Source organism: Lutra lutra, chromosome 7 (assembly GCF_902655055.1).
Source record: "Lutra lutra chromosome 7, mLutLut1.2, whole genome shotgun sequence".
Taxonomy (NCBI): Eukaryota; Metazoa; Chordata; class Mammalia; order Carnivora; family Mustelidae; genus Lutra; species Lutra lutra.
In genome coordinates, this window is record NC_062284.1 from 130,265,792 (window position 1) to 130,293,342 (window position 27,551).

Below are 27,551 nucleotides of genomic sequence, written 5' to 3' on the forward strand. Positions count from 1 at the left end.
GCAGAAGAGGAAGGAGGCTGTAAGGCTATGAATTAGGGAAGACCTGCAGCAGGAGAGCAGACAGCTTCTCGATCATGTCATTTTTGGTGAGGAAAGGGGTGATGTATAATGGGGGAAATGGATTCATTCTTCTCAAGGCCTGGAAGAAGAACCAAGATGTCTACTCTGACCACTGCTGTGCTAGAGCAAGGACATATGGGGATGGGGAGCTCGGGGCCTGGGTATCTATGGAGACAGGTGGAGTCTGGCGGCTGTGCGGAAATGGACTCAGACATGCTCCAGAAAGCAAGATGGCGGCTCCCTGTGAGGAGACCTGAGGGGTTGAGGGACGGTCAAAATTTGGCCACCTGGAGGGAGGTTCTCTCTCCTTTCCCCCTTGGCTGGAACAGGGGTGAAAGAGGATGGTTTTAGAGAAGTAGAAGCCCATTCTCAGGGCTGGGCTGAGCACAGCAAGCTGCTGGCCCCGGCACTCACTGCTTCGTCATCCTGGCGTCCTGGAAGGTGACAAAGATCAGGTCCAAACGCTTCAGCCGAACGCGGTTGAGCTCAGCGTTGAACTCGTCAGTCAGCTGCTCCTCCAGCTCACTATAATACTGCTCTGCATCTACCTGGGGCGAGATTTGGCCCTCAGAGCTGGAGAAGCCAGAGCTCTAGGAAGGCCTCCCCTGGACATAAGGCCTTTCTCCATCCAGGTGATGGGCCCGAGGCCTTGGCTCCATTCCCAACTCCCTTCAAAGCCTGGCAAAGAGCGCAGGATCCCAGTGGGCTTCCAGATCCCACTCTGAGAACAAGAAAAGGCTATGACTCTGAAATCAGCTCCCTGATGAAAGAGCAGGGCCCAGGGGTGCTTTTGAACTTGGGCTGGACTCCCAGAGGAGTGGCAGAATGCGTCTGCAGCATTTTCAGGAAATGCGGATGATTCTCTTTTCTGGACTGGCTAGAGTGCAGTCCTGCCCTGTGGCCTCCCCCTAGCCGTAGCGGTTGGGTGATAAGATGGAGCCCGGTGCCTTCAAATGCTCCTATCCTTGCCCTTTGAAAGCCCGAGGCGTGGCAGCCTACAGCAGCCTATCATGTTCTCTCTGGTCCTCCCATCCAAGACTGGAAGTGGGCAAGAGCAAGCCGCCGTGGATCACGCCAGAGGGGGATCCAAGAAAGGCTTCAGCTCCTCCGTATTCTCCACAGGGAGGCAGGGCTTGGTGGAAAGGGAGGAGGAGCCAGGAGCCACAGCCCCAGAGCAGATCTGAACGGGGCCCGGGGGTACAGAGGCCTGGACAGAGCTGGAGGCCCTGTGCCCCAGCCCCTCCTCTGCTGTGTCCCTTGATTCCCGGGGCTGGGTACCTCTTTGAAGCAGGTCCAGCACTTGCAGAAGCACAAGCGGGAGCAGGGGTGGGTCTTGATCATCACCTTCCCACTCTTCTTGGCCTTGGCTGTGTAGTAGAGCCGGCCCCGCATCGCGTGGCGCCTGTTGGCCAACAGGTACCGGGAGGAAGCATCTTGTGGACGGGGGGCTGGCAGAGCCACACCCTCCCCTTGCACCCCCCACCCCAGATCCAGGGAGACCCCCGCCTGCAGACTCACCTCTGATCATCCAACTCAATCAGCATCCTGACGTCATAGCAGAAGTGGACTCTGGTCACCACGCACCCAGGATAAGCCTCGCTGTGGCCACAGACACAGACGCTGAGCCAGCCTGTGGTGCTGGGGACTGGCCATCCTACCCCGACTCCCACCCTAAACTACAGCCCACATAGCCAGGTGGTTCAGCTGCCTGTGGTCCCTGGTTCTCGGGTGGGAGACTCGATTCCTTGCTCCTCAGGTCAAATTTCAGAGCTGATTCCTGGTGATCTGAGAATGGCTACATCCTTCCCAGATGATCCAGAATAGGGCCAGGGGACAGAACTGGAAATTCCTGCCCATGGGAGATAATGAGCTCCTGGGGCTAGGAACTTGGGTCACAAAAGATGCCCCAACATGACCTGTTCTAGGTAACTGTGGTCTAGGAGCTCGCCGGGCCCTGTGGTTGGAGCAATGAGGGAAAGGAAGAAACTGATAACCACCAACCCCCACCCCCACCAAACACGCTCATGCCATGCAGGAAAGCCCCTGCCTTGAGAAACCCAGCTCTGGCCTCAGAGCCTCCCCCATTCTGGAAGGCTAATCCTGAGCCAAGTCCAGGATGGGCTACCACCTGGGGTGTCTCTCACTCTACTTCCTACCCACATGATGATCTGGGCAGGGTTACCGGGAAGGAGGCAATCCATGCTTTGGCCCACTTGACCGACTTACTGAAAATGCTTAATGATGATTTCCGGGTCTTGGATGTCTGTGGGGACATAGGTGATCATTAGCGTCCTTGTGACCTAAGTGGGGAGGGCAAATGGAGAAAGAAGACTGTGTTTACGTGGGACTCCCAGATGTCTGTGTCTTTGTGGGCCCAGAACTGTCTGAAGAAGGCCTGTTACTCAACCAGGCTGCCCCTTGGTGGAGAAGCTCCATGACAGCTTCCCTGGGCCGCTTCCCCAATGTCAGCAGGCCGTGCGCTAGGGCAGCTGCGGGCAGGCATGCGGCGTCTCTGGGGCCCCGGCCACAGATAGCTGATGTCAAGGGAGAAAAAGCCAGAAGGGGCAGACAGCGCTAGCCAGGGAGGAGGACCAGAGCTCCGGGACCGAAGGGGGCTGCTCATGCTCTTGTGTGGCCTGTCCCCGCCCTCATTCCAGCTCGCCACCTCTCCACTGTGTAGCAGGGCCGTCCCTAACGTGAGACGGGCAGGGGAGTTAGGATGGGAGTAGGCTCTGGGGCGGGGATGGGGAAGCCCCTCAAACTTCACATCTTATTCTGTGCATGGGAAATGTCTTCCTGAGCCATCCCCTCAGCCATGGCTCTCTCCTCAGGATGAGGATGTCACCCTCAGCCATCCCCTCTCTCGAGCTCCAAGAGATGGGAGTCTCAGCAGAAGCTTCTGGGGACAAGAAGGAAGGCCACAGCAGCTGAGCCCAGACTGGTCAAGGGTGCCCAAGCCTCTGTGCCTGCAGGCCAGTGTATTCGGGGTAACCTTTCAGGGGGGTGTGGATTGCGTCCTGGGGTGGGGGAAAGTGACTCGGTCCTTCAGGACGGCTGGCAGAGAGGGAGCTGGTCATACTCTCCTGGAGCTCTGAATGGCTGAGCACGGAGCCAAAGGTGTTTCCCTTCCCCACCAGAGCCAAGACAGTCCACACGCCTCCTCCTTTGCTGGTGCTGGGCTGGGGCTGGGGCTGGGTTGGGTCTGGGTCTGGGTCTGGGTCTGGGCTAGGGCTGGGTCTGGGGCTGGGCTGGGGCTGGGGGTGGACCTGGGCCGGGATTAGGTTGGGGCTGGGTTGTTGCTGAGCTGGGACTGGAGCTGGGCTGTTGCTGAGCTGGGACTGGAGCTGGGCTGGGTCTGGGCTGGGTCTGGGTCTGGGCTGGGGCTGGGCCAGGGTCTGGGGCTGGGGCTGGGCCTGGGTCTGGGGCTGGGGCAGGAGCTGGGCTGGGTCTGGGCCCGGGCTGGGCCCGGGCTAGGGCTGGGCTGGGGCTGGGCTGGTGCTGGAGTTGGGCTGGGTCTAGGCTGGGTCTTAGGCTGGGCTGGAGCTAGGCTGGGGCTGGGGCTGAGCTGGAGCTAGGCTGGGGCTGAGCTGGAGCTAGGCTGGGGCTGGTGTTAGGCTGGGGTTGGGGCTGGGGTTGGGGCTGGGGCTGGGCTGGTGCTGGTGCTGGGCTGGAGCTGGGCTAGGTCTGGGCTGGAGCTAGGGTGAGGCTGGGTGGGGGCTGGGCTGGGTCTGGGCTGGGTCTGGGCTGGGTCTTGGGCTGGGCTGGAGCTGGGCTGGGGCGGGACTGGGGCGGGACTGGGGCGGGACTGGGGCTGGGTCTGGGGCTGGTGCTGGGGCAGGAGCTGGGCTGGGGCTGGGGCTGGGCTGGGGCTGGGCTGGGGCTGGGCTGGGGCTGGGCTGGGGCTCTGTGCGTGCTGGTGCGGGTGTGGGTGCGTGTGTGGGCTTGGGCAGGCAGCACTGCCAGGCCCAGTGCTGCCCTTCAGCCTCATCTCTATGCCCTAAGGGCAGCTGCGCCCTTTAAACACTGGGACTGTCTGTGCCAGCCAGCAAGGCGTGAAGAGTTAAAGTCCGGAATGCAGCCTCAACCAGCAGTGGACAAGGGAGTCGGTGGGAACATGCCCAACTGCTCCCCTTGGCTGAGAAAACTATAGAGTTCACGTTCTCTCCCAGGGTAGTGGGGGTAGCTCCTTAACTGCTCTCTCTTACCTACATCTCCTTTTCCATCCTATTTCCTCAACCTCTAGTGGTTTTTCCTAGGATCGCCTTCAAAATGAGTGAATGCTGTACAAACCCTCATCCTAGGGCCTGGGAGCTGGGGTGACCCAAACCAGGACAGTGAGGCATACCTGGGCCAGGCCCTGGGGTCTCTGACCTCAGGGACTGTGGAAGGGCAAGGAACTTGGGCACTCCCCAGCAGGGGGCACGGAGCACTTAGGGTTAATCTTTTAGTCTGTGGATGGTGGGGAGCCAGGGGTCTTCAGAGAATGGCTGGGCAGCAGGGCACAGGGTAGGAGGCATCTGAGAGTGGCAGTATACCGACCAGTTTGGAAGCCTTCCAGTGGTTTGCCAACCAGGACAGCTGTGCTAGGGGCCGGGTAACGATTTCCGGGGCCAAGGGGAGGAGGCTTGCCCTGCTCGGGAGAGACGCCCCCCCCCCCGCCCCCCTGTGCAGACTATATGGAACTGGGGGATGCCTCTGAAGGTCGGGAGTGGGATGGACCAGCAGGCGAGGGCTCTGGCTGGGAGGGAGCAGGTCTGGAGTTCTTTTCACTTACTCACCTTGTAGCTCCTCTTGGGCACAAACCCTAAGCAGTGGTGAGCCATGAAGACGAGGTTGAGGAGGAAGTAGAGGAAGGAGAAGCAGCTATGCAACCACAGGACCTTACTCCTGCCAGGAACAAGACACAGGAGGGGTGAGACCACTCTCTCCCACCCAGACAGTCTCCCCTGGGCCACCCTCAGACACTCGGGCTCCTTAGAAGGGGGAGCGGCCATGGTAAGAAGGGGGAGGCCCACGCCAGCTACCGCAGGCTAACATTGACTGAGGGCTTACTACATGCCAGACCCGGGGGGGACGAGATGCTTTCTGAACATTTTCTCACCAGATTCTCACACCATGTGAGGGTGCTACTGTGACTATCTCTGTTTTATCCATGGGGAAATGAGGGTCAGAGGCAGAGGTCGCTCCCAGCCGTGGCAGCACTGGGAGGTGAGCAGCGGATGCCTGGGGACTTCTCACTGCCACATAGGGCTGCGGGTGGCTTCAGCTCACACCCCCACAGCTGCCTGACAGCCCAACAGAGGGGACATCTGTCCTCGGTGGTGAGGGACAGGGTGTCCTACTCGGGCCTGAGGGAGGAGGGCAGAGCGGATTCGCTCTGCCTCTCTTGGGACAAGAAGACGGGTGGCTCCAGGACTTTGGGCTTGTATGATGCTGTCCCAAGGCATGTGGCCAAGAGGACTGCTCAGAAATAGGGCCCACCTTATTTGGTACGGTTTGAGAAGAGAAAAGCTGCCTTGTTTCACAATCTCTCCTCGCTACTTGTCCTGGTGCCTGACGTTTCACCAAATATTCCCCATCTAGCTAGGTGTCCTCCGTGTTCTCAGAGGTGGTGAGTTTCTATGGTTTCTAAGGAAACATTCCAGCTATCTGTCAATATGGCTTTATGGATGTTGAAGGGTCTTTACTGCCCTACTAAAATATCTTGTCGGGAAGGCGTAGGCACCTTATGCAGGTGGCTGGCCTGGGAGACGCTGGTGAGGAAGAGGCCAGAGCCCCATTCTGCTCTGGAGTTGGATGGATTGGAGGGGGCAAGGGGCAGAAGGGCCAAGGTGGGGCCGAAGACGTGTGGACCCCCACGCACACCTGCTGGACCTGCCCCTTTAGCTTTGTCAGGAAGTCGGTCACGCATGGCCAAGACCCCCAGGTGGCCTCTTTCCTCAGGGTGGACTGGCAGGGCCACATCTGGCTCGGTACACATTGGTTGAGCCATCGGTTGGGTTGGCTGCTGTTGAAATCCACAAAGCACATCCAACACTTGTCCTCCCCTGCCTCCCCCCAGACTAGGAGTGAAGCTTAGGGTGGGTGTGCACGGCCCCAGAGCCAGGGTCAGCTGACATAGTACAGGAGGGGCATAAAGCCAGGTCACGTGGGTCCTCAGTCCCCACCTCCCGTATGGGAATCAGGTCTACCCTTCATTCATTATATGAGGGATGGCGGACACTATTTTGTAGGCAGGAAATAATATCTTAAGCCTCTGCTTGCTATAGGGTCCTTGATGCTTCGGGTTTGCACGTAGGAAACAAACAGGACCATCTTTGCAGATCTTCAGGAGTGGCCAGTTAGGGTAGTTCTACCTATTTCGGATCTGGGGACACCGAGGCACCAAGAGGATACAACGTCTTCCACCACCACCACCCCCCCACAGTACATGGGTCCCAAGGAGCCCAGGCCTTTCTTAGTAGCAAAGCAGTCCCCATGTTTTCGACCCACATGCCAGACCTTCTCTCCCCACCAGTGCCCCAGCCAGTAGACCAGGAGGGAAGAGGATCAGGTACCTACTCTATGGAGACATTGACAATGGTGGTCCGACCAAAGTGGCTGTTCCAATCTGGAAGAGAAGAAAGTGGCTGACCTCAAGGCGGGTTCCTCAATGGAGTGAGTTGAGGGGCCGCTTGAATTCAAGGCTCCTGAACGAATGCCTGGGGTCTGGAGACACTTGCCCATGTCCTGCCCTTCATTCTCGTTCCTGAAAACTTGCCCCCAACTCCCAACAAGACCAGCAGACTCCTCTTCCCCCTGGGACTCCTGGATGGGGCTCTATGGCCGTGATGTGAGACTACGTCTTCGTGTGGCATCCCCAGTGTCCAAGTGGAGTGTGGCAGACACCAGTAACTGCTTATTGAAGGAGCCCAGGGCCCCACCATGAGTGGAGGTATGAAACCAACAAGGCTATCACCAACGACAACCATCACAACAAGAATGTCATGTTGCCTCATTGTGACAGAGTAAATCCTCCCGGCAAAGTGTATTAGCTTGTCTGTTTAGACATCTCTGGGTGTTAGGAAACATGTCCAGAAATCCTGCATTAATATAACAAATACATAATATACAAAATAGCATCGCCAACACACTGGCTGTTAGGAAGAGAGTTGGGAAAGGCAGAGGTTGCTGACTCCGGTAGCCGCATTTGGGAGCACGGACGTTGCGGGCTACCTTGAAGTACCTGAAGCCTAGCTCTGGCTGAAGAAATAGCCCTGGGAGGAACCAGGGTGCCACCGGCTGCCACCTGGGCATCTGGGGGCTAAGCGACACCACCTCGTTATGCAGCTTCCAGCTCTGTCCCTCCTCATATGTTAAGTGAAATACTGGCTGTTGGTCCCTGAGCACTCACTACGTGCCAGGCACCGGACACACGTTGTCTCCCAATCCCCCCGACAGCTGAGGACCCTTCGCCTGGGGAGACTGATCTGTTGAGCAGAAGATGAAATGATTTGCTAGTTTGGGCAAATGTATTTTCTGGGAAGCTGATGTGGGTCAAAGCAGGGGAACCAAGTCTATCTCTGAAGCCCAAGCCCAGTCTGTCCAAAGGACCTACCCATTTATAACACGAATAGCAAGACTTCCTAGGAGACCAATTTGGCACTTCCAGTACCATGTTTGTCACCCCAGGGGCAGGGGAGAGATCAAGGTCGGGGATCTCTGCTGTAGGTCACATGCCATCCAAAGGCCTAGCAGGTACCTCACCAGGTGTCACGTGGGGCTGCCACTAAGCCTTCAGTTCCAGGCTAAATTCCCACTGCACACCTGCTGTCCTGAGTCCTGAGCCAACCTTGGGATGACGGACGTCTCATCTCCAGTCTCCATGTGGGAGAACTGAAGTTTGGGGGCGCCTCAGGTCACATAACTAATTTTGAGACGTGGGATTTGGTTTTGGATTTCTAGACTACTGAGATCCAAGCTCTGTCCTGCCTTCGGGCTGTCCTCCTGTTCCTGTGGCCCTGGGCTCACTGAGCTCCACCTACCCAGAACGGTGCCGGTGTAGTTGATGGGCAGGATGATACCCAAGGACGGGATGCAGAGGATAAGCATGAAGATGATGAGGTGGTACTGGAACATGATGTAGATGCGGGCGTCATCTCCACACTTGCTGATCAGATCCTCATTCCTGGAAGACACACAGACAAGGACCTTCCTCAGGCACCAGGGCGGCCACGTCTGCCACTGGAGGGAGGTAGAGGAGGAGGAGATTATCACTCTACTCCTAAGTTTTTATTTTTATTTATCTTTATTTTTTCTTAGGAAGATCAGCCTTTATCTCAAAGCCTCTGTCATGTCTGAAATGTATTTCCCAGACATATCCAAGGCAGAAGCTGTTACACACACACACACACACGCACACACACGCACACACGGGAGTCCAGAAGCACTTCTGAAATCAAGCAGTCATTCCCTCTCTTGCTTCTTCATACAGGCTGAGCGCTTGACACGGGCACCAGACAAACCAGTAGTGATATGGAATTGCATCTGATTTTTTTTAAAGTGGTTGCTTTTAATTTGTAAATTAAAAAGGAATTCTCATGGGAGCCGTCATGAGCTATCACTCCACAGTGCCAGATGAGTCGAGGTTAGAAAGTCAGACACTACCAAGTGTCGGTGAGGGTGTGGGGGCCCTGGGAGCTCTCTGCCATGCATGGGGACATACTCTGGCCCCACAGCTTCAGCAAACGGTATGATCAAGGAAATTGAACATACGCACAACCTGTGACCCAGCAACTCCACTCCCAGGGAAAACATATGGACACATGGATCAAGAGACATGTAGAGGAATCTCAGACACATCATTTCCAACAGCCCCAGACAACCTGCATGTCTACCAAGGGTGGAAATGGACATAGGAATTGTGAGATATCGGGGGCCTGGGCTAGCTCAGTCAGGGGAATGTGCGACTCCAGATCTCGGGGGGTGTGAGTTGAGGGGCATGGAGCCTCCTTAAAATAAAAGAATTGTGAGATACAGAAGTGTATGTTCCTATGTGAGATACATAGATCACATTCTATATAGAGTGAAATACTATATGGAAATAAAAATGAATGACCATGGGGCACCTGGGGGGCTCAGTGGGTTAAACCTCTGCCTTTGGTTCAGGTCATGATCTCAGGGTCCCGAGATCGAGCCCCACATCAGGCTCTCTGCTCAGCAGGGAGCCTGCTTCCCTTTCTTTCTCTGCCTGCTGCTCTGCCTACTTGTGATCTCTCCCTCTCTCTGTCAAATAAATAAATAAAATCTTAAAAAAAAAAATGAATGACCATAGCGGGACTTCACAAACACAATGTTAGGGGAAAGACCCAACACGGAATGTTTTCATACACGGAGTTCAAAAACAGGCACCCCTGAACAGGGAGTGAGAAATCAGGATACTGGTTGTCTTTGGAGAGAGGGAGGTAGAGGGAGGTGACGGGGGGTTGGGAGGGAGCCGGAGGAGGGCTCCTGGAGGGCCAGCAAGATTCTAATCCTTGATCTGCTTTGCGGTCCTATCGAGGAAGCATTTTGGTCCATTGCCTCTGCTTTGCCGTCCTGCCGATTCAACTCCGTGACTATGGCATAAACAGCATTTGTATATGTCGTGTGTTGCCGTGTTGCTTAGCTTTTAACCTGAAGCCTTCTCTGACCGTTTCACGGTCTGTCTACAGGGTTCGCGGCCGCACGGTGGTGATGGTGACTGGCCTCCGCTTACGGAGCCCTGGTTCATACCCAGTACCAAGGTGGCCTCCCCACTCCACCAGTGGACGTCCCAGTTTACTCACCCCTGCTCTCTGGTCGGGCTTGGAGGGTGTATGCAACTTCTAGCATCCAGTCCGGGATTCAGAGTTATTTTTAAACAATACTATAAAGAGCATATCTTCAAGGCATTTCAATAATCCCCATTTAGGGAATTATTTAGAGTTCTTGATTTTTTTTTTTTTTTAACTGCAAGCCGTTAAAATACTTCCTGCCCTGGACTTGAGAATTAAATTCCGAGAATGGGGTGGGTGGGAACTGGTGAGAAGGCAGGGTGCTGGGAGGGGGAATGAAGGGAGGTCCTGCTGCTGGCTTGGGTGCCAAGCCCCGGTCACTGACAGGAGCATGCCTCAGGGGGAGGCACGGATGGGGCTGAGAGAGCCTCCAGGCTCAGGAGGGAGCCGAGGGGAGCTGGTGGGACCAAGGACACAGGAATTTCCTTCCTGCTCCCTGCACTGCACTGGGCACTGGGCCCATTGCTCCATCTCTCTGGGGGGAAGTCAGGTTATCCTCAGCAGCGTAACTTACAGCTCCGGGGACAGCCTGTGGTTCTGAGTCTGTCTGTATTCCTCTACCCCATCTTTTCCCCTTCTGAACCCCAGCGTTCCAGCCACCACCCTTCTCACAACTAATTCTCCTCATGGCCCTGGTCATTTCCCTTCTGCTGCCTCTTTCTGGAGACCCACTGTATCCACTGTCCTCTCTCATCTTCAAGTTCGCAGCCACCTCTTTCCACACCCTGGAGCTACCACCGGATTCAAGGGCACATCGGCTACTCTGAAATACAAGAAACTCCTCAAGCCTCCATTCCCTGACCTGCTTCCCTCCTCCTGCCCCCCTCTCCCTCTGCCTCTACTTACCCTTGGACTTGCCCTTCTAAAGGAGACCCAAATCACGATGTCCACGCCCTCTCTTTCTCTCCTTCCATTCAGCCGGGAGCTCAGAGCTCGCACACTGCCCCCCACAGCCTCGCAGGCTTAGTGAGTCCAGCCCTAGAGGTGGCCGCCTCTTCCTCCTGCTCTCACGACACTCTCTTTACTATCTTGCTTCCTGCTTTGGGTAATCAATCTGCTCCCACAACTTCAACTAGGACCTCATGCACCCATCTCCCAGGCCACGCCCTCCCGCTCTGACCCTTCCCCAAAGCTTTAACGAACCCTGTCTTCCAATAGCTTGCTGGTCAACATACGGGTTTGCCCTGGCCATAATCCGTCATTCCCCAACACCTTAGTATCTCATCAGCTCCCAACCAGTGGCATCGCTTTCTTCCCCAGAAACCAGACCTGGATCATTCCTTCTCTTAACCAGTTGGAGGCCAGGTGGAGACCACGGCCCATGGACTATGAGCCCCATGATCTCTCTCCCTTTGCCTCCTCCCTCGGTCAGCAGCCCCTCTCACACAGACACCAGAAAAGCCTCCTTAGATGGTCACCTTGCCTCTGGACTTTGTCCACAACCAGCAACCCCCACCCGGCCCATACTCCTGCCTACAGATTTTCACCCTGAGTAGCCTGCTCAAAAATAGGAATGGGCCCTCTACTGCTCTAGATCAAAGCCCAGGATCCTTAGCATGGCAGTCAAGGTCCTACTGATGCTCCAGGCCAGTCTTTTAGCCTCTCTCTTGCCATATATCCTTGGTTCTAGCCACACCGGACTGACCACTTCTGGATGCTTCTGCCCATCTCTGCCCCAAACTTGCACTCACGCAGCCATTTCTTTGTGATGGGCCCTCCACTGGACCTACTGAGGAAATTCTTCCCGTCTTTCCAGACCTAGCTCAAAACTTGCTTCTCCTGAACCCCCCAGTTGGAATGAATTTCTTGCTCCCCCAACTGCCCCTTGTCCAGCAGTTATAACCTCCTCATTATGAATTATATGTAGGGAGTCTTGTTAACCTTTGTCTCTCCAACTATGCTGCCTGGGCTCTGTGTCCAGGGACTCAGGCATCCCTGTCCCTGCTCAGCAAATATGTGAGGCTGTCTTCTAGACATCCCAAAGGGTACAGGAGGCAGAGTGCAACGGCCAGCCTCCCTCCCTTCCCGGATGATGGGTTCCCAATGGAGGTGGCTTTGGGTTAAGTCGGGGATCCGCACCCAGACACACGCACTCGATGCACACTGACCTCCCCTGACCTGCAGGTCCAGGCACGCACACCCCAACAGCTGCATGCAGATTTGCACCAATGGATTGATGTGCCTCTTTAATTTCATATTTGCACATGCACCACAGACACACCTACCACATAAAGTCTTGTATTTGCCATGCTTCTTTCCTGCAATACAGACATGTTTCTCCCCACCCTGTATACACCCATTGACGTGTCAGCAGATGGCAGAGGAAATCCAGAGAGTCAGCCTCAAGCTACCCAGGACTGGGGATGCAGTCAGCTCCGACAGGCCCAGGCACTCCAGGAGCCCCTCCCTCTCACCTCTGCAAAGGGCTAGCTAATGTGCCATCCTGCCCAACATTCATGACTTTGCTAAACCCAGGAGCCTAAAGCCAGCCCGGAGAGCGTCCCGAGGCCACCAGCTCCAAAAGGTCATATGCCTTGGTGGTCATTTAAAAAAAAATTTTTTTTTAAAAGTAAATGTTTGTTTAAAGGAAAAAAGGTACAATTCCCTAGAAACTGTTGACAGGGATTGCATCTCTGGAGGAGGGCTGGAGGTGGACTTTCATGCTTCTCTGAATGAAAACATATTTAATGTGAGCTCGTGCATGTCTTAGAAGTCGCCAAAGCAAAACCAGAGAAGGTGACAAGAGCTAAATCATTTCCCCTCCACTCTCCCTGCGGTGGCTAAGGTCCCCGGACCACACACAAACTAGCGGTATCATCTCCTGGGGACCCTGATGAATGATATAGGTAGACTGGAGTCGGGGGTAGAGGGTGGGGGAAAGGCCACAGGGACCCCCCATCAGTGGGGTGGGAGCTCAAACATCAGAGACCCATGGTCCTAAGCCCAGCTCAGGGTTCCCAGGGTCTAGGCAGGGTGCCTGTGCCCCCTTCAGCAGGTCTGGAGAAAGACAGGCACCCTGAGGTGGCTCATGGGGGTCAAGAGGGCTCTTGGGAGGGTGTATGAATGCTCCCAGCCAGGCCCTTGACTGGTGGGCGTGGAGGCGCGTGCAGGAAGAAGGAAGTCCTAGGAGCCTTTGCCAAGAAAGAAAATCAGCAGGCCCAGTCCCGCCCCTCGCTGTAGGTGGCCTGGGAGGGGCAGCAAAGCTGCACCTGAAGGCAGGCACCCCAGGCAAGATAGGGCCCCAGAGGAGGGGTTTGAAAGACCGGCAAGGCAGGGCGTATGGGGGATATTCAGGGAGTGCCTGGGAATGTGCAGGGCTATGAGGTGGACACAGAGCTGTGTGCACGGGCACGATCGTGCGTGAGTGTGTGCACGTGTATACACGTGCACACAGTGGGAGCACAGAGTTCTGGAAGAGCTCTGGAGAATGCTCAGAGGAAGCAGGACGGAATCGGGAGCAGGAAGTCAGAATCCTGACACAAGGGGGAGTCAGGAGAAAATGGGGGACCTGGAGTCTGTCTCCTTGCCAAGTGGGGTCTGGCCCTAAAGAGATCCGGGAGGCGAGGTGGGCAAGGGGCTGTCCCTGGGTCATCAGTGCCGAGGCAAGAGGAAGGGCGCCCTTCTGCCCGGTGTTTTCTTTTCCATCTCAATATGATGGAAGGTGCTCACAGAAATAAAGCAAGTAGCAAAGCAGGAAGAATTTCTTCCTCCTGGGGTGGATTCATACGTGTGAGGAAGTGGTTCTTTCCTGAGGGCTGCGGGCTGTGTCCAGTTCCCATTCCCACAAGCCCCTGGCACCCCAGAGGGCGTCCTCTGCCTAGACAGGGATGAGGCAGTGTCAGGGGGAGTGTGGGGCCACCTGGGTGGCTCAGTTGGTTAAGCATCTGCCTTCAGCTCAGGTCATGATCCCCAGGTCCTGGGATCAAGTGCCGCATTGGGCTCCCTGCTCCGTGGGGAATCTGCTTCTCCCTCTCGCTCTGCCTGCTGCTCCCCCTGCCCCTGCTCGTGCTTGTGCTCACTCTCTGGCAAATAAATAAATAAAATCTTAAAAAAAGTAAAGAAAAGAAAAGAAAGTTCAGGCACTTACTTCATGGTGACGGTGTTGAAGAACCAGGAATAGAAGCCCTGGGGAGAAAGGAGAGAACGTGTGAGAAAATCCAGCCCCGGGCCTGCCCTACAGCTGTGGGAAGCCAGGTGGAGTGAGGCAGCACCCACAGGGCCCTCCTTCCAGGCAAGAGATGGCAGCGAGAAAGAGCCGGGTTCTGGAAGGAAGTGGGCTCCCTCTGGAATCCGTAGTGACTGTCCAGGGAGAGGTCTCCCCGGAAGCGAGCTGTGAGTTGACGTTCCTGCCATGTGGTTTCCTGTTACAGGAAATGGGGGCTTCGTGAGCCTTGGGCCAGAGGGACAGAAGGGACCCTTTGTGGGGTGGATGTTGGTTGCTTTCTGTCTGTCCCTCGTTGCTTCCTTCTGGGGAATGCCCCCCACCCCAGGCCTGTGGTCTGGGGGGCTGTCTGTGAGGTAGGGGTCTGCCACCCATGGTCAGAGATCAATGGGAGTGTGACCCAAGTAGGGCCAACCAAAACTCTCTCCGGGGGGTTGATGGACCAGGGATGTGGGGAGGGGGGGGGTCTCTCTCCACCTGGGCTCCTACACCTTGCCGAGCACCATGAACTCTGCAGTGGCTTGGTGCCAACTTCGACACCACAGGCAGGAGTTTGTCTGAGGAAAAAAGCCCACTCAGAGGAGAGAGGACCGAAAGGGGGGATCCTGGTGGTATCTCTGGGCTTCCCGGATCTCCCTGTCCCCAAGGCAGCCACTTCTCTTCTCTCTCCCTTGGGTCTCTTCTGTCTGAGAGTCCTGCCGATTATGTCTTTCTCTCAAGGTCTTGCTGTCTGGTTTCTGGGTGGTAGGGAAAGGCAGCCTCAGCCACGGAGACGGTAGAAGGCCTAGAGAGGAAGTGTGCTTGGGAAGAGTGTGCCAGGTCCGGGAGCTGGTTAAGTTACCCTGGTGCATGCTTCCTTCTGGGACCCTGCAGGGTTTAGCAAGATCTGGGGAAGCTGCAATTTTTTATTGACCCCACTGACCACAAACACATCAGTGAAGAGGCAGGCCCGGCTGGCTGACATTCCCCCGTACCACACTGACTGGGGAAGGGGTGTTGCCCAAAAGCAAGCAATGTCGGGGCCGGGGGGCAGGCAAGCAAGTTCCTTGTTCCCTTCAGTATAAGGTCCACCAAGTCCCCTTCCCTGGATTGGGATGGCCTGACGGATGTCCACCTCGGTGGGACCATTTCCCAGTTCTGTCCTAGGGAACTAAGAGAAGGACCCTCTCTCCAAAAGGGTTGGGGGAGTGGCTCAGTCAGACTCTTGACTTTGGCTTGGATCATGTTGTCAGGGTTGTCGGATCAAGCCCCGTATGGGGTTCTGTGCTGGGCATGGAGCCTGCTTGGGGTTCTCTCCCTCTGCTCCTCACCCCCCAATAAATAATAAATAAAATCAGGACAGATGCCCAGGTGTGAGCCAGAGCAATGAAGGGGAATAGAATGCTGGTGACATTGACTTGGAAAGTCCCCAGGGAAGGACTGAATCACTAAATAAGAAAGAGTTGGGCGGAGAGTCTGACCACCCCTCCCTGCCCTGGGGGTCTTTCTCTCCATCCACCTTTGGGCAAACTGGGTATGATTTATTTATGGAGCAAGTAGGTCTGTGGACGGTCCCTCATGGTCGTGAACGGTGGAGGACCCACCTTCCTGGGACTCCCTTCCGCCCCCTCTCTATGGAGGGTGTCAAGGGTGATACCACACGAGGCAGGGCCCCATCCTGGAATTCACACAGGACTGGACTGTCCGTCGAGGGGCAGAGGTCATGAGTAAAAGCGTGGCCCCTGCAAAAGTCACAGCGAGCCTGTGGGGACGATCTCTCTCTGCGCTCACGGACAACAGACACCCACGCACACACGCTCCCCCTCATGTCCATCACAGCTATGAAAGGCCTAAACTGTCCAGAAATCTCAGCAGCTGAACAGCGGGCCCGAGCAGGGATGCCTCCTCCCCTCGTGCCTCGCCCCTGCAGGAGCCCACTCAGCTGACAAGGCCGAGTGACTGTGGTTGGTTCATCGCACCTTTCTTGGTGGCCCACCCTCCTCATTCCCACCACATGGGGTAATGACCCCTCTGCTGCCCCTGGCTGAGGCCCGGGCATCGGGACTGGGGCGCTCCTGGGGCCACCTCCCTGCCTCCCACTCCCCCTGCCTGCCTCAGTTCTAGCTCTGCAAGGTGATTGCCTGCTGTTGCCATCATGATTTCTCAGCTATTTTTTTTAAATAAGTGACCTTTTCTGCCATTGTACACAAAAACCCTAACCGAAGTCATGTTTCTGAAAATAAACCTGAGAACGACCTTGAAAGGTAAGGTGTGACTGTCCCTATTCTATGGCGAAACTGAGACACCAACTGGTCTGTGGCTCCCCACACGGCCTGGGGCAGACCCTGCCAGATCTCTTGGAGGGATGAGAGTGGAAGTAAAATGGTTCTACTCACTCACCGCCTTCAATGAAACCTATCAGATGCTACTTACACGGCAGGCTGGCCGGGGTGCGGGGACCGTGGCGGGCAGGACCCAGTCAGCGCCCGCTCTCGCTGCGGGATCAGACACATGGGACAGATCGGGTAGATGAGAGACTGTTACCGACTGGGGTAAGAGCCTTGAAGAAGACGAATGCATTTTCCATGCATCGAGAACAAAAGATCTGGACACACGTGGGGTGGATGGGGCTCCTGGGGCAGTGGTGCAGGGGCTGAAATCTGAGCAAAGGGTCTGCGTGTTGGCCCCGAGTGGGGGCCACTGGAACGTGGGGGACAGGAAGAGCCGGCAAAAGGCCCTGTGGAGGGAAGGAGGTGGCGATTTTGAGGGTCTAAACGGTGGCTGATGTGGCCAGGGATGGGGGAGTTGGGAGGAGAAGGAGAGACCGGACAGGGGGGAAGGAGACAAAAGTACAAGGCCATGGCAAAGCAGCTGCGCTTTATTCCAAGAACATTAGGGAGCCAGTGAAGGGGAATGCATGTCCCTGCTCCTGGGAGCGCCCCGGAGGCAGGTGGAGAGCGAGTGGCACAGGAAACAAGAGTGGACGTGGGAACTGGTTAGAGGCCGCACTGGTCATCCAACAAGAGACCAACGGGGGCCTGGACTGGGGGGAGAGGCAGAGAGGAACAAGACCGGGAAGGTGACGGCAACACAGCTTGGTCATGGACTGGCTGTGCCTGGGGCTTGGGCCACAGCAAGGGGGTCACCTGGGTGGGTGGTGGGTAGAGTCTGAGACCAGGGATCAAGGAAGGGGGGGGTGTGTGGAGGGACACTGTGGCATGTTTTGGACATACTGAATCCCAAATGCCTTTATAATATCCATGTGGAGCTACTCTGAAGGCCATTGGATAAATGTGCCTGGAGCCCAGAGGGAGGTTTAGTTGGAGACGGAAATTTAGGAAGGGTCTGTGGGGAGGGGGCAGTTGAGGTCGCAAGTATGGGTGACACTGCCCAGGAGCGTGAGAGGGAGGCCTGGGACCCGCTGAGGAAAACGCAGGCATAGGAGGAGGAGCCAGCAGAAGACAGAGAGGAACAACGGAGTGGTAGAAGGGAGCCCCAGAGACGGTGTCACGGAAGCAAGTGGGAGGGCCTATTCAGGAAGAGAAGATGGTCTATAGGGCCGGATGTTTCGGGGAGATCACCTGGGATGAGAACTCAGGGAAGTCCACTGGGTTTCATGGCGTGAGACAACTGGTGAGCTGTCTGGGTGGGATGGAGGGCGGAAGCCACAATGCAGGGCTCGAGGACAGGGCTAGTGGAGAGCACAGGTGCAGACAGCTCTTCCGGCTGCGCCGTGATGGGGCAGAGGGAGACAGGCAGCTGTGGGCAGCAGCGGGGCCCACGACTGTCCTCCACCCTCTCTGCAACACTCCAGCTCCATTCCATGACTGCAGCCAGCCTCCCTGGCCCCTCCTGGAATTCATGCACTGACCACCGTCCTGTGTGCCTCTGTCTGGGGGTCCCTCAGCCAGGGAGAAAGTCCCATGAAGCTGGACTTGGTCTGTTTTGTTCACTGCCCAGTCCCCAGACCAGGGGTGGCCCACAGCAGGTGCACCAGGACAATGGGCTGAGCAAATGAACAAGCGTGCGTGGACGACTGGCGTCTGACAGGGAAGAGAAGACCGGGCTGCCCGTAGCAGGGGTGGGAGGCTGAGGGGATCCCTGCCTGATGTGAGACTCTGCTATGCAAAGTGGGACCCGAGTCCTTGGCTTGGAGTGGGGGCTTGGGCAGGACCCGGGCTGTGACGAGGGCTGAGGATTTGAGAAGAGCAGGAAAATTCATTTTAAAAATCCCTTTAAAATGATAAAATTAACTAACTCTTACTTGGAGGTAGGAACGGTGAATAGCTCCATCTTTCTGATGGGGAGACGGAGGCTTGCAAAAGGCCGAGGAATTTGTCCAAGGTCATATTGCCAGGTCTGGTGTCGTGGGCTACAAAGCCCCTGAGTGCGAGCTCGCTCCTTGCTGCACACGGCTGGGCTGCTGCCCAGAGTGAGGAACCTTCTGGGCCCAGGGCCCCCCCAAGCACTCACCTTGTCCTTGTGTTCCATCTCCAGGGAAATATCTGATGGAGATGTCTTCTCACTCTGCTCCCCATAGATCAGTGAAGTCAGGCTGCGGCCAGGAAGAGCAGTGGGCAGGGGGGCAGAAAAGGAGAGAAAAGGCCTCAGGGCCTACTGTCCCTCTGGTCCCCAGGCCAAGAGCTTCAATACGCTCCTGTCCAGGACCAGACATGCCTTAGCTCATGTGCTGAGCACAGAGCTCTGGGGACAGACCCCATTAAGCACCCTTGTTGCCAGGTGCCCAATGTATCTTGGGAACCATGGGATCCAGAAAGTCTTAGATCGGAGAGAAAAGTGGCCTCGTGCCCAGAGATGACTGCCTGTCCCCCTACCCCCCACCCCCGACCAAGTTCTCTTCCTGCAAGGAGGGCCAGTGCAGGGCAGGAGTGGGTGCCGAGAGGGTACCTGCTGGGTCCTGGCTGTGGCAGCACATCCCCCAAGGAGGCGAGCAGCTCGTTCTTCCTGACCCCCAGCCCCCCCTCACCTGTCATTGTGGATCAGCAGAGCCAGGCGCCCGTAGTCCCACGCGGCTTTCCGGAGGAAGGAGTAAATCAAAATGATGACCTATGGGCCAGGGAAGGGGATGTGGGGCTACGTCTTCTGCTTGGCTGTCTCCTGCATCCCCATGGAGTAGGCCCTATCCCTCAGGCTCCCAAGGGCTCCCTGGGCACCCCCCCCAACATCCAGCCATGTTAGGGTGGAGGCTTTGCCTTCTTCAACTCTGGATGGCTCCCCAGCACAGAGTGGATTCTCAGAGTTTGCTAATGACAACTTTGGTGTCATGTTTGGAACTATCTGACAAGCACATTCCTTGAAGGGGCACCTGGGTGGCTCCATCAGTGAAGCGTCTGCCTTCAGCTCAGGCCATGATCCCAGGGTCTTGGGATCGAGCCCCACATGGGGTTCCCTGCTCAGCGGGGAGTCTGCTTCTCTCTTTCCCTCTACGCCTACCCCTGCTTGTGTGCACTCTCTCTTTCTCTCAAATAAATAAAATCTTAAAGAGAGAGAGAAAACATTCCTTGAAGAAATCAGCAAGGGGAGAGAGAAGGGAGGCCCGAGGGCACTGGCCAGGTGGGGTCTCTGGACAGCAGCTCGGGGAAGGGAGTCTTAGGAATTCTGCCTCTGCCTGCAGTCCCCTCTTCCCGGACTGCCCTGAATGGGACTGCCATTTAGGAAGTCCCCACTGCTGTGGCTGGCATGCACTTGGAGCACTGAGGCCCCTGCTGCGTCACTTGTGCCCGCCCCTGCCTCCCCCCCACCCCCTCGCCGAGGCCTCACCACCCACCACGGAGCCCAGGACTTACCACCCACAAGAAGATGTTGAGGAACAGCACAGTGGGGATGCCCCCAAAAGGCTGTCCCTGCAAGACGGTGCTCCGGGAAGGGAAGCATTCATTCGATGTCATGTTCTGAGTCTTTTCCATCGTGTTCAGGCTGCCCAGTGGGACAGTCATCCTGAGAGCTTCCTGGTGACAAAGGGACACTTAGGTCAGACAAGAGACCCTCTCGCTCTGTAAGCACAGAAGCCTGCCAGGGAGATGGGGCAGGGCACACTGCGTGCCCATTGCCAGACCGGAACAGGTCAGGGCGGGAGGCTCAGCCCTGAGATGGCATGCAGCCTTATCCCATAGGACAGCAGCTGCCCCAAACCCAGAGCCATGACGGCAGAAGAGCCCAGATCCCTTTACTGAAAGAGTTGACAAATGCACCTCCAAATGGATCTTCTTATTCCTACTTTTGTGAAGCTTTTCTTGCATAACATTTCTCGCATGAACAAAATTCACAAAGGCGGGTAGGACCCCAGAGTGGGAGTATTCCGTTTGGAGAAGAGAAGTGCATTCACGGGACGCCTGTGCAGACAGGGTCTAACATCCTATGATTCTCTGATCCAGTTTCCAGCAAAAGAAGGTTCCTAGGACTAAATGAGGGAAAGCGGCAGGGCACCCGGCACAGAGTGGTGACTTGGTAAATGTCACTGTCTTAATGTTGAACTTGAACCAGGGAGATTGGCACCTGCCCAGGGACCTGAGCCAATCTGATGAGGGCTCAGGGTCATGGGTATCAATATTCTCCAGACTTGGAGAAGATTGGGAAGCATCGAAGAAAACGGGGCATGACTAGGAGCTGCGTGAAGTTATCTCCAAAGTTGTTCTGGTTTTTAAAGATAATTTGTTTTGGCTCCAGACCAGGTCTCACCCTAGGAGGTTCTTTACTCCCCTTCAAGAAAAGTAGGCTCATTCCTTCATTCCTTCACTCAACAAGTATGTAGTGAGCAGGTGCCTTGTGTCAGACCGATGCTGGTGGTGCATCAGCAAACATATGAAAGGCATCGCTCTGACCCTTGGTTTGAGAATACAGAGGGGTGGGTCAAGCAGAGGAATAGAAACAGACAGGTCAGTTAGGAGGAAATCGTAGCAATCCAGGCAAGAGGTAACGACAACCAGGATTGGGATGGAAACAGAGGAGGTGGTGAGAAGTGCTCAGATTTTGGAAGTATTTTGAAGGTGAAACCAAGACTTGCTGATAGAATGGATGGTGGCAGGTCGGGTGTAAAAGAGAGGAGTCCAGGATGACTCTGAGGTCTCCAGGTCCTGCAACCAGAAGAGGGGAGATGCTGTTATTGGGTGTGACAGCCAGAAGTGCAGGGTGGGAGGTGGTCAGGAGCCGGGTGCTGGATATACTAAGTGGACATGCCAGGTGGATGGCTGGAGCTGAGTCTGCAGCTCAGAGGAGGGTTGGGAGACATTAATGGGAGCATCAATAGCAGAGAGAGGACTCCTAGAGGCGTAGGACTGGATCGCCAAAGGAGTGGGCACAGGGTGAAGCTCAAGGTCTGAGCCTTGGGGTGTTCCAGTGCAGAGAGCTGCAACAGAGGAGGAAGACACAGGAAAGGGACTAGAAGAGCGTCCAGGGAAGAAGGAGGAACAGCAGGAGAGGGTGGTGTCCTGGAAGCTAAGTGTCTCCAGGAGGAGGGACTGACCATGTAAAAGGACAACTGGGAATCAGCCATCGTTAAAGCAACGTGGAGGTTTAGTCCGTGGCCAGACTGGAACAGGTGCGAGAGAGGAGGATGCCAGCAGATCTGGAGCCAGTGGGCGTGAACAGCTCCTTCAAAAAGGAATGAGAGTTTGGAAGTGGTTAGGATGGGAGAAGTAGCAGAATGGGGTATGCCAAGGGGAATGGTCCAGTAGAAAATGAAAAGCTGGTGATGTGGGAGAGACAGGGCATCGCTGGAGCACTGTGAGGACGTGGGAAGGGCTGGGAACTGGTGCCCAAGTGAAGCTAGCCTTGGCCCAGAGCTGGATACTGACCCACGACAGCAGGAGGGAGGCAGGTGTGCTGGGGGGGCTCGTGGGCGTGCCCTCCCACAGCTTCTATTTCTCAGCCTTGGAGAGAACAAGGTCTCAAGGTGACTGTGCAATGCTGGTGGTGGTGGGCAGATGTGGGATGTTTGCGGACAGGAAAAAAGGCAGAAATAGAAAGCTAGAGGAGTGGTGGAGTGAATGGAGGACGGGAATTGGGAGGACTGCCGGGCAGCCCTAAGGGTCCACTGAAGTTCGTGGTCTTGAATCGACAGCAAGAGCAGCCAGACTCACTGGGCATGTCCCCCGCTGTACTCATCCGTGCGGTTGCAGGTGTGGAAGGGGCGCACAGCTCGACCTAAACAGGCTGAAGGTTTCCCCAAGATGAGAATAAGAGGCTTGGCACTGAATGTAAGGGAATAGTTTTACTGACTGGCCAGGTAAGGAGAGAAAGGAGAAGCATGTTGGGCGAGAGATAGTGACAGGTGCCAGGGGTCCAGGGAGGTAGAATTGTCAAGTGCCACAGGCTGTGAGCTGACAGATAGGAAACTGAACTGTGTGACGCTGAGACCAAGAAGGGATTCATTATGGGTAGTGAGAAGGTCTAGGGCATGACCATGGCGTGAGTGGGGGAGTGATGTCAAGGAACGGAGAGGCTGGAGTGTCCTTTGTGGAAATCTTTAAGAATGAAGACCGGCACAGCACTGGTGTGATGAATGGAACACTTCCTGGAAGGAGGGGAGTGACCTGGTGGGGGTGGGGTTAGTTGGTGCCTGTACCCAAGATGGGGTGTGGGATTCTAGGCTAACACTTTGGGTCCAAGACGGAGACTTCAGCAGGGAGGAAGGAAGAGGAGTCTGGACGTTGCAAAGAGGAGTGAGGAAGATGTATCTCCAATCCACTGGCTTTGGAGGGGGGTATGGGAAGTCCTATCCTGGGGAGTCTCTGGTTTCAGGTCCCAGTGGGCAGGTGAGGCGCTGCAGAAGCTGGGGTGTTTCTGGGCATCGCAGGCTCTGTGGCACTGAATCCCAGTTCCAACACTCACTAGCCACCCCAAGCAAGTCACTTCCGGTCTCCTTGCCTCACTTGCTCACCTGTAAAAGGAGGGGGGAGTGTTAGTAACCAGTACCCACTTTACAGTGCTGTCAAGAGGGACAGGTGCGTTAAGATTTGTCAGTCACGGAGAGCAATGCCTGGAACACAGAAGTATTCCAAAGACACTTGTCAGATGAAAAGCTGACGCAGGGCTCCAGGGGACACCGTGGAATGCTGGCCGGAGTTGGGGAGGCTTGGGGGTTGGGGATGAAAGGGGCATAAAGGTGAAGGGACAGGTGTGCAGGATAGGGGAGGTGGCCTGGGGGTGTGGGACTCCCTGTGCTAACTCGCAGAAATAGGAAAACACCAGAACTCACTCTCCTTCCAGCTAGATTAGCATCTAACCGGAGCAGGGAGCCTCCTGCCTATCTTTTTCTGCTCCCCTCTCTTTCAGCCCTAGGTTGCCCACGGTTTTATGACCCCAGGTCACTTCTCAATTTATTGACACAATCATGCTTAGCTAAATGTAAACTTAAAATGGTTTACACTGAACACGGTACCTTTAAACTCTAGCCTTCTGTCAGAGAAGCCCGAGTAGCTAGTAGCCTTTCTCTGGGCATCTCTGGGCAGCTGCGGCAGGGAGCTGCAGTTCTGCTAGTGGCCACCCGGGGGAGCCCGCGCCGAGGAAGCCGCTGGGGAAGGGCTGGGGCGCGCAGGCGCAATCCGAAGGCCTCGGAGAGCGGGTCCTTACCTGAGTCGGTTCTCCAGGGAGGGGCCGAGTCAGGCCCCGGGGCTCCGCTCAGCTCCGCGGCAGCTGCAAGAGGACAAAGGCGGTGGAGAGACCAGAGTTAGGGACCCAGGCTGTGTTCGCGGGCCGCGTCATCCCTTAGGGCGTCTTTGCTCATCTTTGTGCTCGGGATGCTCAGCCTTTATCACAGGTGTGTTTCGCCCGTAGTTTTTCTCAGTCTGTGGCTCCTCTTTTCTTTTTCTTTTTTTCCTGGTATCTCTGAAGCACCAGCGTTTGGGATTTTGACAAAGTCCAATTTAACAGATTTTTAAAAAAGATTTTATTTATTTAATTGAGAGAGAGACAACATGAGAAGGGAGAGGGTCCGAGGGAGAAGCAGACTCCCTGCTGAGCAGGGAGCCCGAGGTGGGACTCCATCCTGGAACTCCAGGACCATTACCTGAGCTGAAGGCAGTTGCTTAGCCAACCGAGCCACCCAGGCACCCTAACAGATTTTCTTTTATGGACCCGGCTTTTAGTATGGTGCCCATGAAATCTTTGCCTACCCCAAAGTCTTACAGATCTTCTATGTTTTCTTCTAAAAAATCACATCGTTGTAGCTCTGACACTAAAGTCTGAGATGCACTTTGAGTTCAGGCTGACACAGGTGGTGAGGTGAGGGTCTAAGTTCATCTTTCGCATGTGGCTATCCAGCTGCCTGGCACCCTTTTTTGGACTCTCATCTTTAAACTGAGGGGAAGAGCTGGGACCCCCCGCCCCCACCTCCATCAGGGCTGTCTGGGGGACTGGAGCCAGACCAGGGAGGTGAGAGCACCCAGTGACCAGGAGCCCAGCTGTTGGGTTGAGTGACTTGTTATTTGGGTAATACCGTGCATGATGAGGGAAGGGGGCGTCCCGGGCTGGGAAAAGCTCCGGCTTCCATCTGGCTCTAAGGAGGTTTGAGTCCTGCTGCTGCTCTTTTCCACGTAGCTCCCACACACTCATTCTCTCTCCTTCCAAAAGCACCCCCCTCTCCTCCCTCCCTCCTCCTCCCTTCCTTCCACAAAGAAGGGCTGAGTCCCTACCATGTGCCAGCCATCCTGCCAGGCTCTGGGGGCCCAGCCGACCTGATTCTGTCCATATGAGGCTCTCAGACTCAGCAGGGAGACACGTGGGCACGCCAGGCATATGCCACTACACCCTCGCCTGATGGCCCAGGGCAAGGAGGCCATGGGGCGGGTCCACCTCGAGTGGCCAGAGGAGGCTTCTGCAAGGAAGTCACCTCCGGGTGAGATGAGAGGAGGAGGAATCGGGACAGTGTGGTGGGAAGCATGGACAGAGGGGAACCATGTTGGCCAAGACCCAGAGCGGGGACAGAGCATGGCATTTTGGGGAAGGTAAAACCGAACAGTCATGGCTAGAGCACAGGGTGGATCACTGGTTCGTGCTTTGTTTGCTTTTATATTCATTAGGCAAGAACCAGCAGCAGGTCCTCTTCAGGGGGTTCCCAGCCTCTGGGATTTGGGGAGAGGATTGCTGCTGGGAGAGGCATGGCCCGGGTGGCCATTCTCCCCAGGAGGGGCTCCAGATAAAAGGTGCAAGCCTCTAAGCCTGGAGGAGGGTGTAACCCATGGGCAGGGCCCGGCAGGTGCAGCATGCCGGAAGGTGAGGCAGGTGAGGGAAGCCGATGAGGGAAGGAGGTGAGGAAGGACAAGAGAGAAGAGAGCCTCATGCCCACCTCAGCACCTTCCCCAGCGTCCTCAGCAGCAGGCACAGGTGGGATGAGGGAGGCTGTTGTAGAGACCCAGAGCACTGCCCTGCCTTTCGTCCTCGCCCCTAGACTGTGCCTGGACACTCCTTTCTGGAGAGCTTTCCTCCTTCCTTCTTTCTAGCTCTTGGGTGTGAAGAACAGGGGTAGAGGGCTTTCTGGAGACCAAAGTATCGGCACTGGAAAGAACAAAACTTGCAATCTGCGGGATATAAAGGAACACCGAGCGGGGGCACCCGCCTGGCTGGAGCAGGGGGCAGCAGGGGACTCCTCTTTGGGCACGAATTTCACAGCAGAGCACAGGGAGGTGATCAGAGCCGTGGGAGGAAGTGGGTTGTCTAAAGCCAGACTGTCTGGGCTGAAATCCCAGGTCCAGCCTTGCTAGCTGTATGACCATGGACAGCGACCTCACCTCTGTGAGCCTCAGTTTCCACCTCTGGAAAGTGGGGCTAATAGAAGCACAGCCTCACGAGGTTATTGAGAACATGAAACCAGTGAAATCACACAAAGCCCTTTGCAGAGCACTTGAGAAAATGTGCTATTAGTCCGTACTGTCGTCATTGGCACTAGCTTATCTGTGACACGGTGGTGAGGAGCCAGGCTGGACCATTCCTGGTTTCCATCCACCTACTCTGTTCTGGAACAGGCCAGGGGAGAGATCTGGAATATGGGAAGGACTGTCCAATAACCCATAAACTGCTGCCTGTAGGTGGTTGTTGCCTCTGTCCTTCCTGTGCAGGAGACACAAATGTCAGCCTTGCCTTTTGGGCCAGCGAGGGGCAGGGAGAGACAGTGGCGATGCTGGCTGGTGAGTCAGGATTCTCAGCCCCCTCCTCAGCTGCACGTCCTATCTGATGGGGAATGTGCGGTCTTCTTCCTTTCCCATTTCTCCCCCAGCCCAGCCTCCAATGGCAGAACCTGAAGCCTTAGCAATCCCAGGCCTGGATAAGATTTACTTCAACAAGTGGGCTTCGTGAAGAACTAGCTCAGTCTTTATTAGTCCTGTGGCCCTTTGCTCACCCGCTTCCTTCCAGACCTGGCCTGGTTTTAGCCACTGCAGTCCTAAGTAGCCAGGCCAGCACTTTTCGCCCCGCTCCTCCTCTCAAGGCCAAGTCCTCTGCATGAGGAACCCAAATCCCCCAAACCCCAGAGCAAGGGTGGTCCAGGAGCCCTGGGGCTGGGGGGAGAGGGAGGAGAGCAATCTTATTAATAGCCAACATTTAATGAGCACTTATTATAGGAAGAAATCTTCCCATTCAAGTATAGCCCATTTAATTCTCACAAGTACCACAGGGTACCAAAATCATCCCTGATGCAAGAGAAAATTAAGTAAATTAAGGCCCGCGGGGCCGCCTGGGTGGCTCAGTGGGTTAAAGCCGCTGCCTTCGGCTCAGGTCATGATCCCAGGGTTCTGGGATCGAGCCCCACATCGGGCTCTCTGCTCAGCAGGGAGCCTGCTTCCTCCTCTCTCTCTGCCTGCCTCTCTGCCTCTTGTGATCTCTGTCAAATAAATAAATAAAATCTTAAAAAAAAAAAAAAAGAAAAGAAAATTAAGGCCCAGACAGGTTCGGTAACTTGGCTAAGGTCATGGTGCTAGTAAGTGGGAGGCTTGAACCTGAGCAGTTTGTAACCCTCTCGACCTCTGCTGGGCTGGAGAGCTGGGCAGGAGGCAGAGGAAGGGGGTGACTTTGCGCAAGCCCTTGCCCGGGGATGGAACCTTGTCCAGCCTTGCAGGGTGGCACAGTGGAAACTGCCATGGACTTGGGGGCCCCCGGGGTCACCTGTGGCCTTCTCTTCTCTGGGCTTCTGCCTGTAAGATGAGGGGTTTCTGTGGGAATTCTCCAAGGGCCAGGCTGGACCAAGGATTGTGGATGTCTCTGAGACACAAGCCTGCTGCCACCCAGTCTATGCCTCCCAGCGCTGCCCAAAGCTACCATCCTTGTGGGTTCTTAGGCACAGATCCAGAGGCCTGCAACTTGGTTGGACAAGCAAATCACTAGAGGCCAAAGGCATGTCCTAAGGCAAGAAGCTGGGTGGGGAGGCCACCCCTGCCTCCTCCTCCAACTGTGTCCCCCTTGGAGTGCACAAAGCCAGAGCATCTGCTCCCCACCACCCACCATCTGGGCTTCTCTCAGCCTTCAATTACGCATCACCTTTCTGGCAACAACAGGAGAGATGCTTTGCCATGGTTTTGGACCTGAAATGAACTGGAGCCCCCTGG

The 27,551-nt window shown here is 55.7% G+C and overlaps 1 protein-coding gene across 4 annotated transcripts in view; it reads right to left on the reverse strand.

The window, feature by feature from the left end:
• Positions 1 to 27,551, reverse strand: part of TMEM63C (transmembrane protein 63C) — a 72,702-nt gene that overhangs the window by 18,346 nt on the left and 26,805 nt on the right. For all 4 annotated transcript variants that reach the window (XR_007128882.1, XM_047738805.1, XM_047738807.1 and 1 more), the window contains exons 3-14: positions 23,587 to 23,649; positions 19,803 to 19,964; positions 18,983 to 19,062; positions 18,469 to 18,550; positions 13,942 to 13,979; positions 8,085 to 8,227; positions 6,622 to 6,670; positions 4,839 to 4,947; positions 2,287 to 2,360; positions 1,579 to 1,659; positions 1,339 to 1,462; positions 475 to 608 (exon numbers count right to left, since the gene is read on the reverse strand). Coding sequence is in view for 3 of the 4 variants with exons in the window: in XM_047738805.1 (XP_047594761.1) it covers positions 475 to 608; positions 1,339 to 1,462; positions 1,579 to 1,659; positions 2,287 to 2,360; positions 4,839 to 4,947; positions 6,622 to 6,670; positions 8,085 to 8,227; positions 13,942 to 13,979; positions 18,469 to 18,550; positions 18,983 to 19,062; positions 19,803 to 19,952 (1,064 nt within the window). In the remaining variant the exon portion in view is untranslated. The remainder of the gene's footprint in view (positions 1 to 474; positions 609 to 1,338; positions 1,463 to 1,578; positions 1,660 to 2,286; positions 2,361 to 4,838; positions 4,948 to 6,621; positions 6,671 to 8,084; positions 8,228 to 13,941; positions 13,980 to 18,468; positions 18,551 to 18,982; positions 19,063 to 19,802; positions 19,965 to 23,586; positions 23,650 to 27,551) is intronic.